Genomic DNA, 19,287 nt, shown 5'->3' on the forward strand with positions numbered 1-19,287 from the left:
CGTTTTGGCCATTCATTTACACTACATTGGTGTTTTGGTGGTCTGAAAATGTTAACTTTAAAAAAAAGGGGGGGGTTTCAAAGTGCGAGTTTTTGAAAATGGTCTCCGTGTAAACTATGCGTGTAAACAACAACAACGCTAATCTGTGAAAATGATGACATCATGCACATGCGCATTAAATGTTCAGTCTATAGAGTTTCATCGCCATCTAATGGCCTGCCAGCAGAATACAGCGTTTTTAGTCATTTTCACAGATTCGTATGAATGCGGATTTTGACAATGGTGTAGTCTGTACGCGGAAAACTCAAAGAAAAAACTTCTCCGTTTTAAGCATATCGTTGTCGTGTAAACGTACCCTCAGTTTGATATTTGAACAATCTGCAAATCTTAGTTTCTAAAAAATGGAAATTGTCCATTTATTGCACCCTCATGTCACTCCAAAACATTCCTTCTCTGTGGAATATAAAAGAAGATATTTTGATTATATTTATGTCCATACGTTGTCAAAACAAAATTGGACCCCACTGACTTTCATTGTACGAACAAAAAACAAAACTTTTTTTAAAATATCAAATTTTGTGTCTTGCAGGTTTGGAACAACATGAGGGTTGATGACAGAATTTTCATTTTTCTGAGAACTATACCTTTTAATATTGAACTTATACTTAATGTATTACCTTGAATGATTCTTGCAGTTTGAGAGGAGAGGTGTGTTTTTGCACGTCTAACAAATCAGATTTATTATTTTGTACCTGGCGGATGATAAACTGGCAAAAATCCTCTAGACTTGCATTGAAGGAGTAAGCAGCAACCTTAAAACCCAGTAGAGAATACCCTTAGCAACAGCATAGTAATGCCCTTAGCAACAGCATAGCAATGCCCTGGCAAACACCTGGATTACCCTAGCAACATAAGTTTTGCATAGGCAAGCATTCACTATTTTCTTCAGAAAATGCAAAAGTTTTTTTTTTTTTTACTGTTAGGATGCTTTGCACACACTTTGTATCTTTCCTTCTCTCGCTTGTTCTTGTTAACTCTCTGTTTGCCAAGCCGAGCGTGGGTGAAGGCCTGCTTTTGAAAAGCATGGTGCATCTCACCTTTCACACTTGCTGTGTTTAACTCTTTTTTTGTAAATTCTATCTTTTTGCCATCTGACCACCTCAAGTCATCTATCCCTTTTTTTCCCCCTCTCTTTTCTCTGCGTTCTTTTGCCACCCACACAGGAAAGAGTGACTGGTTTACAGCTGGCCCTGTTACTGCTCTTTGACGTTTTCTCCCTTTTTTGCACTTTGTGGCTTTTGCAGAATGGTGATATGTCATTGTGTCTGTGCTGTGAGTCGTGCAGCACTACATAGATTGGTCAGAGAGCGAGCGAGAGAGAGGTTAATGACCCTACTTGAGAGCGTGAATAAAGATCATTTGTAGCTAGTTTTCTCCTTCTCTGTCAGACTGTTTCTTGTTTTTTTTCTTTGCTCTCCCCTGAATACTCAGTAGAACTAGATGATTTTATTAATTTAGACTGTGAAGACTTACACAGACTTCTTACACCGTAGTCTACATACCTATTTAATTTGGCTAAAAGAAATGGAATTGCTGATTAGGTGTATTAGTGGTGTTTGCTAAGTTGAGCATCTTAACATTTGAACAAATCCCTAACCCTAAGAATTAAATTTTGGCATGTAACTTGTCCTGAACTGTTCATGCTACAGAGATGAATGATGCTTCTAATCTTGTGGCTTGTTTCTGAGAACTCTGCTATTACTTATCCGAAGGATTAGACTTGAATTTTTTTTTTTTTTTTTTTTTTTTTTTCAAATGTGGATATAAAATGGAAGATGTATATCTTGGGTACTAAATATCAAAGTCATGGCTGGTTTTTACTTGGTAAAGTAAAAAACTGTGTAGCAATGCCCTAAAACTGTTTGGATACTGACCACCATAGCAACCACCTAGCAACACCCTTGTAACCTCTAGACATAAGCTAAAAACAACTGTCACTGTGTTCGAAATCGAATACTTCACTACTATATAGTATAGTAGTATGTCTGAATACATAGGCTGTGTCCAAATATGCCTACTTCCATACTACATAGTAGGCAAAAAACAGTATGTGAGCCGAGTAGTATGGCTGAATTCATAGTTTTCATAAAATAGTAGGCGACAAATTTACCTGGATGACTTAATCCTTCAGGTGAGATTCTGAAGTGTGCAGACAATGGACAATTTACTATCCCATGAGGCAATGAGAGAGGATTTATGAATGGCGGTGAAGCGCTGCGACTGACACTGGTAGATCACGTGACGTAACAACATGGCGTTCGTCTGATTTTTATCAAAGTCCCTTTAAGACAAGTCATTTCACTCGGCGGCCATCTTTGAAACGCCTCTTGGGCATCCTGGGCATCATGCAATCTCTTTGAATGGGGAAACATCAAATTCTCCAAAAGTGTTCGCCAACCTTACGATTAAATTTCATATTTGAAATCACCAAATGAAATCTAACAACAACGGTCTCATAAATGTTTTTTCTAAACTCTCGAATCATGACAAAAAATTTATTTTTCAGGCTGGATCAAGCTAATGCGCATGTGCAAACCTAAATACGCGTCTCTTGTGCTTCATTTCGGAGGCGCGCGTCTGACTGTTTCTATAGAAACCCGTGCTTCTAACGGCCGCTGCAGTGACGCGATGACTTTACCAGTCAGCGATAGGCTCTTATTTAGAAGGCGGGGCTTATTCCGCCATTGCACGTTACACTTTCTCCCATTCAAAACAATACGAGTGACACGTCTTGTGTAATTCTATAGTCTTTTTGTTTTTATTCATACTACCCATATTCATACTATACAGAAAATTATTTTTTATTGGCCGTTATGTCAATTAAAATTCAAATAGAATACCTCAGTATGCAATTTCGGACACGCTATGTGTTTCAGAAAGAAATATTAGAAAAAACATTAGAAACTTAAGTTACTGCCTAGAGCACACTGTCAATTTTTTTAATTTTGATATGTGATAGCTAGTTTTGACGCTCAACCTAGCATCATGGTAACGTAGTGAGTTTGGTATAAGCTCCGGTGAACGTAAAAATAAACGATGCGCACCAAAAAAACATGGAGGGAAGCGCTTTCAAGTACCAACTCGCGTCTACTTACTGGAGTAGGATTACTCTACATCTCTGGTAAGACAGCAATCATGATGATAAGCATGTTGTTTAATTATTAGGGGTGCAACGGATCGCAGTTAATCCGTGATCCATACGGGTAAGGTCCAACAGTTCGGCACGCATGTGATTCGCGGATTAACTGCTAAATTTAACCTTCATAGAGTGAAAGTTTATCATTTGGACGTGTTTTGTCTCGCCAATTAACACATTCAAACGATTTTAAAAGCGGAAGAAGAGGCGAAAATCAGGACTCATGAGCTGTTATCTGTGCCACACCTAGGGCTGGGTATCGTTCAAAAATTTTCGATACCGAGACGATACCGATACCTTGACTTCGATACCGATACCTAAACGATACCTTTTTCGGTACCAGTTTTAAAAAATCTGTTTAAACAAGATTACATAACCTCAAAAAAACTTTGGTTTTATATTTTAACTTTGTTGACTTTTTATCAGACTCAAAGACTCCTGTCCTGAGCCACTGCGGGGAACAAAAAAAGCACAAATTAACAAAATTTACCCAACACAATAAATCAGTGCAAATAGTTTTAATAAAGTTTAGTTTTCAATGCAAAAAATTAAGTATGTGAGGCTCTTTTTAAATCACTCAGCAATTGTTCTTCAAAAAATTTATTATTATTAACAAGATCAAAGCGGAAGTAAGAGTGACGCAAGTTCGTTGCGTCTTACCGTGAAATAAGAGTTCTGTGTCTTCATTAAAATCAACACATTAATGATTCATCTCTCATCCACCCGCAATTAATTTGAATGTTATTTTTTTATTACTTGGACCGACCCGCAAATTATCCGCAGTATCAGGAGGACGCTGATACCTCTTTTTCAGCAGAATTGTTCGCGTTCTGGAGCCAGAGGCAGAGCCTGTGCTCGTGCAGGTGAACGAGCCTGTCACGAACCGGTCGCGTGTTTCCATAGACTTGAGGGACGAACGCTGATGTAAAGCTGCTGTGTGTTGTACCTGTCCATAACTAGTCTAAAAAACATTGCGCGTTCCGCTGTTTCTGCAGGCAGTGCTACACTTTTGTTTTCTGTTAACAGTATCTGTAGTGAACCGGCTGCTCACATAAACAGCCGTTTCTCACCCGTCCATTCGGAGATAAACTGAAAACGAAACCGTTGATTCAATCGCCCTCTCGCACATTTAGATATAAATAACAATGTAGCGCAACGTTACTTGCTCCTCAACGAGACAGCGAAAGCATTTCTCCGCGCCTCTCCTCGATCGGCTCCATTCTGAGGTACCGAAATTTGGTACCGAATGACAAGACACTTTTCGATACTCGGTAGTATCGAGGCAGTTCGATCGGTACCTAAAAAGTATCGAGTTCGGTACCCAGCCCTAGCCACACCCGAAACGCGCTCAAGCAGAGAGAGAGAGGCGCGTTTCAGACAGCGCTTGAACACCGAATTGATTCCTCTTTCATGTTTACTTTCGCAGACATATACACACAAAATTGTCAAAATACCTTTCTCAGCAAGTATTCTCTCGGTTATGTCATTGGCGAACAGTTGCGATAGAAGCCGGATGTGTGTCAGTATATTCAGTCCATGCGTGCATCTTGTCTTAAAGTGACAGCAGCCTAATATTCTTGCTGTTTTCTGTGTCATTAATGTTAATAAAAACAAATAAATCATCATCTACCATGTTTGAAAGAAAAGAAGATAGTGAGGAGAGCAAAGTTTGAGAACCAAGTAACATCTCCAGGTAAAAAAAAAGAAAAAGTGTATAAGGCAAGTATCACTCACATTTTCTTGAAAATTTTGTCCTGAATCTGATTGGTTGATCTGTAGCCGCTTGGGTGTTCTGACTGGTTACAAGGGAGTTGCTAGGTGATTGTTAGGTGTTCTGAATCTCAGGGATTTTAAAAAGTTAAGCAATGTGGTGTGAAGGCCAAGTATGGTAACGGAATTTGTCCTCTGCATTTAACCCATCCAAGTTAGTGCACACACAATAGGAGCAGTGAGTAGTAAACACACACACTGCAAAACATGGACACACACCTGGAGCTGTGGATTAGCAGCCATTTGCTGCAGCGCCTGGGGAGTGATTGGGGTGTCAGGAGCCTTGCTCAAGGGCAAGTCGTGGATATTGAGGGTGGAACCCACCTACATTTTCCTGCCGGTATTAAGAATTGAACCCGCAACCTTCATGTTACAAGTCTGACTCTCCAACCATTAGGTCACGACTGCCCCGAATAGAATGCAGATTTAACAATTTAAAATGTTGCTATGCAGTTGTAAAGAGTGTTCTAAATGTTGGTTACAAAAGTTCTGCTTGGATGTTGTGAAGGTTTTCTTGAAATCTAGTTGAATTAGTATTGTAAAGATGGAGGTGTTGAGAAGAATGTCCCATTCATGCAAACTTGTAGGCCTTTGCCAACCTTTGCCCTTCCCTGTTTATGAAAGAGATTAAATATGTGCAGTGTGTGATGCATCTGAGTGCGTCTGTCATGTTCATGTATTGTTTTCAGCAGGTGTGTACTGTAAGGGCAAGGCCGCATGTGAGAAAATTTGTAATAGTGCTTGAGATGTCATTGTGAATTTAGGATATCTCAATGGCAGTGGTACAGTGAGTGTACTGGTATTCCCCATAGTTATGGGGCATCCGTGCTACCCTCAACCCAATAAAAATAACTGATATGGAAAAGAAGGGGATGAAAGCTGAAGAAAAGATAATGTAGAAAGTAAGTGTTTTGGAAGACTGTTCCTTTTGGGGGTTTTGTATAGGCTTTTTTTCTGTCCTTCCAGGACTTGTTACACTAGTGCCCCCTACTGGAGCCAAAAACATGTCCAACACATTTAACTTTCCAGACCTGTTTAGTTAGACAATGTGTTAAGATGGAAGTAACTTATTTTTAGTGAATTTTATTGCTTTCTGTTAGTGTGATTCTATCACTGTTGCACTATTGAAATTTATTCATAATGTATAACGAACAAGGGCTAGCAGGGAATACACAGATCTAGAAAGATGCAGGAAGGAGAGGTGTGTACAGTCACTGACAGCAAGCAGAAGATAATCGGGTAGGATCATGTCTCACCGGTGTTTGAATAGACCTGGATCCGTTTTTCTAGGAAGAGCACATTTACATATCCTGAAGGGTGTGTGTCTCAGTCTTTTTTGTGCTACATATAGACTATATTTTTACCTGTTTTTATTGTCATCACAGTTGAGTAATACTCTTTTGAACAACAGCCGATACAGAGTCAACAGTGCTTTATTGCATTATAGCTAATGCTTACAGTATTGCCAAAGCATTTATAGTGCTGAAATAAACAATATAGATGCTCAGTAAGGTGACGTAAAAGTTACGAATATGGATACATTTTAAATATAAATAAAATGGAATTCAACAGGAGTGAATTTTACTAAATGTGGCATATGCAAAATTTCCTTATATATATATTCCATATATATTTTTTGAGTGTCTGGCAACCATTTTTGGAAAATGTTTTTGTACTTTATAGTTGTATCAGTTTTTCTTTTTGCTATTGTAACTTTGCAAATACATAGTTGTGGAGCTTTGTCAGAAACGAGTTGAATTTGGCAGCGCCGAATGTTCCAGCGGCTGTGTGTGTACAGATATGTTGTGTGGGTGTGGTTTGTGTGTGAAGTGTTGCTGAATGTGTGTGTGTGTGTGTGTTCAGATGGGAGATATTTTATGGGTGTGGCCGAGTGTGTGTGTGTGTGTGTGTGTGTGTGTGAGAGCAGGTGAACTGCTATCTACATTCCCCAGCACTTCCTGTCCCTGTAACAGGTGTGTGTGTCTGTGTTTGTTGTCGTCTCGAGATCTGTGTGTGTAAAGGGTCCTTGTGGTGTGGCTATTCCATCTCAAACACATCTGGGGACCCGTACTGTTTATCTGTATTAATTATTAACGTTGGCTTATATAACAATGCAAATACACAAACATTCTCGTGTTATGATACTTTAAAAATAATCAAGATCAACGTTTTTTTTTTTTTTTTCCACAAGGTGAGTCAGACATCTCAAATTCTCCCAAAGTGTTCTTTCCCCGTTGTGCTTTTTTTTTTTTTTTTTCCCTTGAAACTTTTTTTTTTATAAGATCTCCCCTTATTGACTTGTCTTCTCATCCTTTTTGTTCTTGGAGGTTAGAGGTTGCATTATTTTTACACATTTAACCCTCTGTGTGCTGGAAGTGCACAGTCAGTGTGGGAGTGCGAGTGACGTGCCGGAGTTAACCCTTTCCTGGCCAGAGCGTTCACTGCTCAGAGCGAGATGACTGGCTGTGGCCGTTGCCACCGAAACGGCTCTACTGCTATGACGAGACACGGTGCAGCCATTTACCTTACAGGGACAGAAAACTGCTTTCTCTCATCCTCATTTTCTTTCATCCCTTCCCCCCCTCTGGCTCTGAGAGCCTGTTTTGGTGCAGCACGGAGGAGTTGACTCATGAATTTCAGTAAGATAGCGAGAAAATGAGGCTCAGCACATGTCGAGTGCACTGACACACACATCTGCTCATCTGAAAATGAGTAACTCTTCATACTGTACCAAACAGGAAACTTGACTTTCATAAAATGTACACTGTCATACATTTCTGAAGGTAACGACATGTGCAAAAAAAGCTCGCTTTGAAATGGTTTCTAAAAGAAATCTGAATTGTTTTGAAAAATATTAAAGTTAATTGGTTATCAAATATCAGTAATAAAAGTGAAAAAATGTCAATATAATATGAATAGTATTTTAATATCACAAATTTAGTGTATGCATGTTGTTTTCTACATCCTAGCAAAAGTACGGGACGCTCCAGAGAGTCGTGTCGAAGCGGAGGTCGTCCCTAAGGTTGCCCGGATGACTGTGTCAGGCAAGAAGCAGACCATGGGCTTTGATGTGCGAAGGTAAGCCAATCGAGGTAACGTTGAAGTGGTTTAAAGATGTCCCCCAGTAACCCAAACATTGTAGGTTCAAACCTTATAAGGGATGCTCTATGAACTATGTAATCTTTCACTGTCTTTCACCCTTAAACAAAGCATTTAACCACAGCTCGCTTAACAGGGACTCTCCCTGCAACACCCTCTCCAAATCAGACACGATTCTATAGTTTTCAGTGATTTTTCTTTTTCTTTCCTTTTTTCTTTTTTCTCTCCTTTCAGACCAGACTGAATGCTGGTGACACAGTCACTCATGAGATATTGGATAATATGTAATGTTATGTAGTTTTAGCTCAATTTTCATATGTTTCACGATGGAACCTTTGGATATACATACATTTAATATGATAGGATACCTTTGTTAACATGTTTTTTGAAATGTACAGAAAAATCGACCTTCGTCTTTGATCATCTTCTTGCCCACTCATTGCTGAACTGCTGTAGTGAGCTATCCTCTCTTATCGCTCTTGCAGTTACAGTCCTTCAGTACGTAGTGCAGAATTAATTCTCCGAACCAGGCCAAGTCTCTCTACCTGCATTGCATTCTGGGATTGTAGAAAACCACAGAGATGATGGCTGGTGCCTGTAGATTAATCTCACACTCACAAACATGAACCCACAGCCTATCACTCCCACTCCTTCAGCCACAGACCACACCCGTCGAGCTCAAGAAGGGTGTAGGGTTTTCTGCAGGTGGAGCAGCCAATGTACTTTAATAGGTTAAGTTTGTTCAGAACAGTTTCTTTAAGTGACTATTAGTGGACGTGTGCTAAAGTTTTTGAGTTTATGAAGTTATCTATAGATCGTACAGTCCACAAAACAAAAATATACACTACAATATACAGTTTTTTGTTTTGTAAGAAATTAATACTTTTTATTCATTGATGCAGTAAAGACATGTATAATGTTCCGAAAGATTTCTGTTTCAAATAGATGCTATTCTTTCGAACTTTCTATTCATCAAAGATTCCTGAAAAATAATTCCACAAAATATTAAACACCACAACCGTTTTCAACTGCGATAATAAGAAAGGTTTCTTGAGCAGAAAATCAGCATATTAGAATGACTTTTGAAGCATCATGTGACACTGAAGACTGGAGTAATGATGCTGAAAATTCAGATTTTTTTTTTCTATTTGAAATTAGTTGTTTTAAATTGTAATATTTCATAATGTTAAATAAATGCAGCCTTTCTGAGCAAAGCTTTTTAAAATGTAAAAAAAAAAAAAAACTCAAACTTTTCAACAGCATTGTACTCTTCTACAAATTTCCCATAGACAAAATACAAAAACATGAGTTGTGAAAATTAGACGAAGTGGAAAATGCTGAATGGATTGTACGTCTATCTCAGCCTTGTTTTTGTTTGCATTAAATAAACATAATGAGGTTGACATTAAGATCAAGAATAATGCTCAATAAAAGGTGATAATTGCTTTTGTGTCCATTTATAGTGCGGAAGAAAATGGCGTTGTCCCATCGGTTCGCAGAGGACCGAGTCCAGAGGTCACTGCTGCACCAACCACAGAGACCCCATCCAAACCGGGGGCTGCGAGTGAAGACTCGAATGCCCCGACCCCATCTCGACCAGCTGGAAAGAGCAAACAGCAGCTCAACATCCGTGCCGAACTGGAGAAAAGACAAGGAGGAAAACCATTACTCAACTTGGTGGTCATAGGCACGATATCCTCTCTATCACTATCCATCCAGTCACATTATCATGCAGTTCATTTTTTGAAATCGTTTTATTCTTTTGATTAATTCAACCTGGTGAGAAAAGAATAAAACTCTATGAGGTGGCCTTCAAACACTTCAGCCACATGTATGAACGTAATTAGATTGTATATGTTGTGAATATGGAACTTGAACTGTTGTGTTTTGTGTGTGTAGGTCATGTAGATGCTGGTAAGAGCACTCTCATGGGTCATCTGTTATATCTGCTGGGGAACGTTAATAAGAGAACCATGCATAAATATGAGCAAGAGGCCAAGAAAGCTGGCAAAGCCTCGTTCGCCTATGCGTGGGTACTGGATGAGACAGGAGAGGAAAGAGACAGGTTGGTTTAAAACAAACACATTCAGGTGTCATTTCCGTTTTGAAAAATGTGACCCAAACCAAGCTCATCTGCTCTCTTTCACAGAGGAGTGACTATGGATGTGGGCATGACAAAATTTGAGACCGACTCGAAGGTTGTTACTCTGATGGATGCACCAGGACACAAAGACTTCATTCCGAACATGATCACAGGGGCGGCACAGGTACGTACATGTGCTCAATTGAGTAGTGCACCCAAAAATGAAAATGGTCATCATTTCCTCACCTTGACGACCATGTCTTCTCAAACTTTCCCTAAACACTTGAAATTTTGAATATTTGAACTAAAGCTTTCAGACATCAAAAAGGACACCAAAGTACCAAAAGTATCAACAACTTGTACACTATATTCCAAGTCTTATGAAGCCAAATGCTAGCTTTGTGTGTGAATCAGACAGAAATTTCAAACTAAAAAGGTGGCTCACTGAAAATCTTGTTCGTGAGAGAAAAATTGGATCTTTAATGAAGCGGTTGATAAAAAGGTCTGAATGAATCATTCACAATGAGTCTGATTCAGTTCCCAGGTTCAGCTAACTGACTCAGTGGTCTGGCCACAGTGGTTAACAACTCTCTACAGGGGAGAATTACCATTATGTATTATGAATAATGATGTAATTTTGGTCTGTTTCTCACACAAAGCTATTGAATTCAAAAGACAAGTTATATTCACAAGTCATATGGACAACTTTTATGATGCTTTCGAAAGCTTCTGTTCCCATTCATTGTAATTGCAGGAAAACAAGGCCTTTCTTCAGAATTTCTTCACGTAAGAAAGTAATACGCGTTTAGAATGACAGGAAAGTGAGTAAATGAGTCCACTTTCAGGGTGTTCTTTTTCCTATTCGTTTTTTGCATGAACGTGAGTTTACGAGAGGACAACCGATGTCTGTGCATAATTTCTTGCACAGTAAAGTCTCAATGAAACGTGTTGTTTGTGGATATGGGTGCCACCACCACTAGTACTCTGTGTATGAGTGTGTGTGTTTGGATTTGGCTGATACTTACAAATGCAGTGAATGAAATTAGTCACATTGTGCAGGCCGGATTTACTCATTTCCTCCTGTCTGCTGAAAAAGGGTTTTTGGGGGCAAATGGGTGTGTTTGTATTGTCGGTGGGTGTGTATTGGCTTTAGACTATTTCTGTATGATGTCGGAAATTGAAATTGACATGACAAAGCAATATCGATTTAGGGGATCTTTTAATGTTTTGTGACTCCTGAAAGATATAAATTTTATATATATAAATTTATATATATAAAATATATATAAATTATATATGTGCGTGTATATAAATATATATATGTATATATATATATATATATATATACAGTGAGGAAAATAAGTATTTGAACACCCTGCTATTTTGCAAGTTCTCCCACTTAGAAATCATGGAGGGGTCTGAAATTGTCATCGTAGGTGCATGTCCACTGTGAGAGACATAATCTAAAAAAAAAAATCCAGAAATCACAATGTATGATTTTTTAACTATTTATTTGTATGATACAGCTGCAAATAAGTATTTGAACACCTGAGAAAATCAATGTTAATATTTGGTACAGTAGCCTTTGTTTGCAATTACAGAGGTCAAACGTTTCCTGTAGTTTTTCACCAGGTTTGCACACACTGCAGGAGGGATTTTGGCCCACTCCTCCACACAGATCTTTTCTAGATCAGTCAGATTTCTGGCTTGTCGCTGAGAAACACGGAGTTTGAGCTCCCTCCAAAGATTCTCTATTGGGTTTAGGTCTGGAGACTGGCTAGGCCATGCCAGAACCTTGATATGCTTCTTACAGAGCCACTCCTTGGTTATCCTGGCTGTGTGCTTCGGGTCATTGTCATGTTGGAAGACCCAGCCTCGACCCATCTTCAATGCTCTAACTGAGGGAAGGAGGTTGTTCCCCAAAATCTCGCAATACATGGCCCCAGTCATCCTCTTCTTAATACAGTGCAGTCGCCCTGTCCCATGTGCAGAAAAACACCCCCAAAGCATGATGCTACCACCCCCATGCTTCACAGTAGGGATGGTGTTCTTGGGATGGTACTCATCATTCTTCTTCCTCCAAACACGTTTAGTGGAATTATGACCAAAAAGTTCTATTTTGGTCTCATCTGACCACATGACTTTCTCCCATGACTCCTCTGGATCATCCAAATGGTCATTGGCAAACTTAAGACGGGCCTGGACATGTGCTGGTTTAAGCAGGGGAACCTTCCGTGCCATGCATGATTTCAAACCATGACGTCTTAGTGTATTACCAACAGTAACCTTGGAAACGATGGTCCCAGCTCTTTTCAGGTCATTGACCAGCTCCTCCCGTGTAGTTCTGGGCTGATTTCTCACCTTTCTTAGGATCATTGAGACCCCACGAGGTGAAATCTTACATGGAGCCCCAGTCCGAGGGAGATTGACAGTCATGTTTAGCTTCTTCCATTTTCTAATGATTGCTCCAACAGTGGACCTTTTTTCACCAAGCTGCTTGGCAATTTCCTCGTAGCCCTTTCCAGCCTTGTGGAGGTGTACAATTTTGTCTCTAGTGTCTTTGGACAGCTCTTTGGTCTTGGCCATGTTAGTAGTTGGATTCTTACTGATTGTATGGGATGGACAGGTGTCTTTATGCAGCTAACGACCTCAAACAGGTGCATCTAATTTAGGATAATAAATGGAGTGGAGGTGGACATTTTAAAGGCAGACTAACAGGTCTTTGAGGGTCAGAATTCTAGCTGATAGACAGGTGTTCAAATACTTATTTGCAGCTGTATCATACAAATAAATAGTTAAAAAAATCATACATTGTGATTTCTGGATTTTTTTTTTTAGATTATGTCTCTCACAGTGGACATGCACCTACGATGACAATTTCAGACCCCTCCATGATTTCTAAGTGGGAGAACTTGCAAAATAGCAGGGTGTTCAAATACTTATTTTCCTCACTGTAAGTATGTGTGTATATAATGTATATGTATATATATATATATGTATATGTATATGTATATATATATATATGTATATGTATATGTATATGTATATATATATATATGTATATGTATATGTATATATATATATATGTATATGTATATGTATATATATATATGTATATGTATATGTATATGTATGTATATGTATATATGTATATGTATATGTATATATGTATATGTATATATGTATATGTATATATGTATATGTGTATATGTATATGTATATGTATATATAATTAGTTGTGGGCATAGATTAAATTTTTGGTAACACTTTAGAATAACTCACGCTATGAAGCATTAGTTAAGCATTAGTAAATAGTTAATTTATCATTTATAAAACATTAATAGACATTAGTAAGCCATTTATAAATACAGCTATAAATGCTTTGTTCTTGATTTATAAGCATATCTATAATGAGTTTAATAATTGTATTTTCATACTTTATTAATGATCAATTTATCATTTCTAAATTATGTATTACATTATTCACAAAGCAGTAATTTAGGAGTTTAGTCAGTGGTTCATAAGATCATTTAGGAAGTGTAAGTAAATGATTAATAAAATATTTAAATGTACATTTATGCATCTTATTATTTAGACATATAGTATTAGTTACTCAGTGTGTTAATAAATGCTTTATTAACATATTCCTAGTGTCAAAACTACCTCAATACTAACTTTAAAACATTAGAGAACAGCAGTGCAGAAGATCACTGAACCTTTAAATCTCATTTATAAAAGCTTTACAAAGCATAAATAGTCCTCACTTTAGATGAGCTCACAAAAATAGTTAACTGACCACTTCTAAATGTTTTATAATTACCTGAATTAATCATGAATTGCAGTAGGAATATGTGTTAATAAAACATTTATTAGCACACTAAGTAACTATTACTATGTGTCTAAATAATATGTATAAATGAATGTTTAGATAGTTTATTAATCATTTACTTACACTTCCTAAATGAACTACTGACAACTCCTAAATAACTGGTTTGTAAATAATGTAATACTTAATTTAGAAATGATAAATTGATTATTAATAAAGTATGAAAATACAATTATTAAACACATTATATATATGCTTATAAATCAAGAATAAAGCAATTATAGCTGTATTTATAAACTACTTACTAATGTCTATTAATGCTTTATAAGTGATGAAATAACTATTAACTAATGCTTAACTAATGCTTCATAGTGTGCAGTTATTATAAAGTGTTACCAATTTTTTTAATCTAGATTAATCTCACTGTAATCTTGGAATTAATCTAGATTAAAATGGCTCATTTGAATTCTGCCGAAAACATTCAGAATATGTGTGCTACCCAAATAATGACTAAAAGTAATCCACTATTTTGTACGACAAAGCAGTCAGGAGTTAGAAGATTAACCTCGGTGGAGTTAAACTTGAAAAATTGTGTATATTGATATCTTTCCGCATTTAAAACAACATTGATTCTCATGTTCATTCATGTTTATTTGATGCTATAAATGGACTCGTAGTAAGAGATGATCGGTACAGCAATCTGTCACGACCAGGGTTTGACATTAACTTTTTTGCTCACCAGCCACTGTGGCTAGTGGTTTTCCAAAGTTACTAGCCACTCGGCATTTTCACTGGCCACAAATTTGATGTTGGTAAATTATGTTTTATATGATTAAAGTTGACTTTATGCTTAAATTACTTTATTTTGAGTAATTTTACTTGATTTAGAAGATTTAAAACCCTTTCAAACTTTTAAATGCAGATTGACCACCCAAATCAAGACTACACTGTATATCAGCTGGTATGTACAGGTGGGCAATAGGTGGACAATATATGAGCATGGGCTAATATGATATAAGTTATTTGTGTTAGGCTATATAAAAGAACAAAGAAGCAAATGACAAAAATAATAGTAAATTAAAAATAATCTTTTTTCAGATACAGTAGGTTTAACATATAGCTTACATTCATTTAACATCTTTTGTTGTTTGATTAACATTAATGATGGACAGGCCTATTTAATTGGGCAGCTGAATGCATGGACGTAACTGACCCATATTCAGTTATTACTCGCCAGTTTACGTCCACTTAAGCCATAACCGACTGTATTCACGTGAGATACTCCACACGATGGACATTTAGACATCTGTGTGCACATGTATTTGACTATTCAGGCGCGAGGAGAGAGCGCTTCTGTTGCGTGTCATTCAGCGCAATTCCGCCTATCCCTCCTTCACTAACTGCACGTAAATAACGAATTGTGTGATTGGATTGTAATTTTGTGCTACGACGATCTTCGATGATCATTTGGCTGTAAACTGAAATTATATTCAACCCGCCAAAGTGGCTAGTGGGAGTGGCTGTATACTCGCCAGCTGAAATCTACCCGCATTTGGCGGGTTGGTGGGTGTTAATGTCAAGCCCTGGTCACGACACATTAAAGAGCAACAAAACGGTTTTTATTGTTTGAATTTCTTTAAAAAACTACACAGTTTGAAAGCTGGGACTTTGTTTAATATCATAAGTAACCTGCTCTGTCTTGTCTGTCGACATGTTGTCAGTATCCTCTTTGCTCAGTGATGCATTTATCACTGTGTGTGGCGTGACAGCGCCACGGCTTGTCGGACAAAGCAGCAGTAACTAAGGGGGGGGCGGGTCTTTGCCAAAGGTCAATTTGGCTAGGTATACATTCGCGCTAAAATATCAAGGTGAAAGTCATCATTGCTTGCGTAGTATAGACCCAGCTTCCAACCCAAATAGATTAATGGCAATATTTTTTTTATCGCCCGATAAGAGTCTCACGTTAACGCCGATAATGGCCCAACACTAATATACACACACACACACACACACACACACACACACACACACACACACACACACACACACACACACACACACACACACACACACACACACACACACACACACACACACACAGAGTGTGTACGGAAAGTATTCAGATCCCCTTAAAATTTTCACTTTGTTATATTGCAGCCATTTGCTAAAATCATTTGTTCATTTTTTTTCCTCAATGTACACACAGAACCCCAAATTGACATAAAAACACATAATTGTTGACATTTTTGCAGATTTATTAAAAAAGAAAAACTGAAATATCACATGGTCCCAAGTATTCAGACCCTTTGCTGTTACACTCATATATTTAACTCAGGTGCTGTCCATTTCTTCTGATCATCCTTGAGATCACACCTTCATTTGAGTCCAGCTGTGTTTGATTATACTGATTGGACTTGATTAGGAAAGCCACACACCTGTCTATATAAGACCTTACAGCTCACAGTGCATGTCAGAGCAAATGAGAATCATGAGGTCAAAGGAACTGCCTGAAGAGCTCAGAGACAGAATTGTGGCAAGGCACAGATCTGGCCAAGGTTGCAAAAAAATTTCTGCTGCACTTAAGGTTCCTAAGAGCACAGTGGCCTCCATAATCCTTAAATGGAAGACGTTTGGGATGACCAGAACCCTTCCTAGAGCTGGCCGTCCGGCCAAACTGAGCTATTAGGGGAGAAGAGCCTTGGAGAGAAGTAAAGAAGAACCCAGATCACTGTAGCTGAGCTCCAGAGATGCACTCGGGAGATGGGAGAAAGTTGTAGAAAGTCAACCATCACTGCAGCCCTCCACCAGTCGGGGCTTTATGGCAGAGTGGCCCGACAGAAGCCTCTCCTCAGTGCAAGACACATGAAAGCCCGCATAGAGTTTGCCAAGATGGTGAGAAATAAGATTCTCTGGTCTGATGAGACCAAGATAGAAAATTTTGGCCTTAATTCTAAGCAGTATGTGTGGAGAAAACCAGGCACTGCTCATCACCTGTCCAATACAGTCCCAACAGTGAAGCATGGTGGTGGCAGCATCATGCTGTTGGGGGTGTTTTTCAGCTGCAGGGACAGGACGTCTGGTTGTAATCGAGGGAAAGATGAATGCGGCCAAGTACAGGGATATCCTGTACGAAAACCTTCTCCAGAGTGCTCAGGACCTCAGACTGAGCCAAAGGTTTACCTTCCAACAAGACAATGACCCTAAGCACACAGCTAAAATAACGAAGGAGTGGCTTCACAACAACTCCGTGACTGTTCTTGAATGGCCCAGCCAGAGCCCTGACTTAAACCCAATTGAGCATCTCTGGAGAAACCTAAAAATGGCTGTCCACCAACGTTTACCATCCAACCTGACAGAACTGGAGAGGATCTGCAAGGAGGAATGGCAGAGGATCCCTAAATGCAGGTGTGAAAAACTTGTTGCATCTTTCCCAAAAAGACTCATGGCTGTATTAGATCAAATGGGTGCTTCTACTAAATACTGAGCAAAGGGTCTGAATACTTAGGACCATGTGATATTTCAGTTTTTCTTTTTTAAATAAATCTGCAAAAATGTCAACAATTCTGTTTTTCTGTCAATATGGGGTGCTGTGTGTACATTTATGAAGAAAAAAATTAAATGATTTTAGCAAATGGCTGCAGTATAACAAAGAGTGAAAAATTTAAGGGGGTCTGAATACTTTCCATACCCACTGTGTATATGTGTGTGTGTGTGTGTGTGTGTGTGTGTGTGTTTGTGTAGGATAGTAGGTTTTTATTACAGAATAAACCCTGACAGGTCTTGTATCACCCTAAAGGGGTTTATTTTGCCATAACAATGGGCTGGATGTACATTAACCTGCTTGTTACACGGCAACTTCCCACATAAGTACATAATTGGACATATAAATAGCTCATTAATGCAATGCTTTCGTGAAGAAAACTGCTAGCAAGTGGCTTTTAGCCATGATGACTGAACAAGTTCAAACTAGATGATCATTTAAAGGTGGTACAGAGGATGTTTTCGTCGACTGAGTTTTCAAGTGAACGCCTCCCAAAACTCGTGCACGAGTGTTTGTTTACCACCGGCATTCGCTGTGTTATTAAGCCGGGCACACATTTTACGACTAGCTAAAACATTCTGACTGTGCTCAACACACAGCGATAGTTTCCTGCTCCTGAAGCAGATTTCTATACTTTCACATGGAATTTGAACACTGACTGTAATCGCAGGCTGAACGCAACTGGTTCTGACTGGACGGGTTTGAGCACGATCAGTCATAAGTATCAATTTATATTCATAATCGGCCTTACAATCGTTAAGCCGCGCACACACTTAGTGGATTCATTATGTCGGACTCACCGCAGGTAACTCATAATCTGCAGTTGTTACTCCTGTCTCCTGACAAAAACATTGCATGCGGCGCATGTAGAGTGTGGAAAGTTACTAGAGCACGCAGCTGTGCGTCTCTCACAAGGAACTTCACGGCAGTGATTGACAAGCCAGAGGTCCAATCCGCGTACGTCTCTCACAATGGCAGTGATTGACAAGCCAGAGGGCCAGTCGTTCACGCGATGATCGCGTAAACAATTGGCTGATGTTTTTAAGGCCCTACCTCATGCACAGAGGATGTATATTATGTATATTAATAATATTCCTTTCAGTGCACCTAATAAATAGTCTTTTATCAGTTAGTAAAGACAGTTTCAAGTAATATTGCAAAAATGTATAAAACAAAACATCCTCTTTACCACCTTTAAGGGATAAGGTACAGTCATACCACTTAATACACAGCTTTTCACCAGAAATAATTATGGGGACAACTGTTTTGAAATCTTACCTATTTATTATCTTATAATCCATTACAGTGTACAAAACAATCGTCCTGGCAAGAAGATGAACAGCAACAATATTATAGTACTTAATATTAATACTGAAGTCCTCCCATTCATTTTCAATGCAATCGATAAATGTAAAAGACGCAAGATGGCAGCAGCTGTGTTTTATGTGTATATGTATATATACAGTGGTGGTCAAAATTATTGGCACCCTTAGTAAATATAATCAAAGTTGACTAAAAATAAATCTGCATTGTTTATCCTTTTGATCTTTAATTCATAAACTTAGCAAAAATCAAACCTTTCATTGAAGAAAAAGAATTGAAAGTGGGGGGAATAAATAAAGAAATAAATGTTTATATCCAAAACACGTTGGCCACAATTATTGGCACCTTTTTATTCAATAGTTTTTGCAACCTCCTTTTGCCAAGATAACAGTTCTGATTCGTCTTCTATAATGCCTGATGAGTTTGGAGAGCACCTGACAAGAGATCAG

The 19,287-nt window shown here is 38.4% G+C and overlaps 1 protein-coding gene across 2 annotated transcripts in view; it reads left to right on the forward strand.

Annotated features, from left to right (window-relative positions):
- Positions 1–19,287, forward strand: part of hbs1l (HBS1-like translational GTPase) — a 41,459-nt gene that overhangs the window by 9,612 nt on the left and 12,560 nt on the right. For both annotated transcript variants that reach the window (XM_067370393.1, XM_067370394.1), the window contains 4 exons: positions 7,936–8,044; positions 9,529–9,752; positions 9,965–10,130; positions 10,215–10,332. In XM_067370393.1, coding sequence (XP_067226494.1) covers positions 7,936–8,044; positions 9,529–9,752; positions 9,965–10,130; positions 10,215–10,332 — 617 coding nt within the window. The remainder of the gene's footprint in view (positions 1–7,935; positions 8,045–9,528; positions 9,753–9,964; positions 10,131–10,214; positions 10,333–19,287) is intronic.

This window comes from Chanodichthys erythropterus, chromosome 20 (genome assembly GCF_024489055.1).
Source record: "Chanodichthys erythropterus isolate Z2021 chromosome 20, ASM2448905v1, whole genome shotgun sequence".
Lineage (NCBI taxonomy): Eukaryota > Metazoa > Chordata > Actinopteri > Cypriniformes > Xenocyprididae > Chanodichthys > Chanodichthys erythropterus.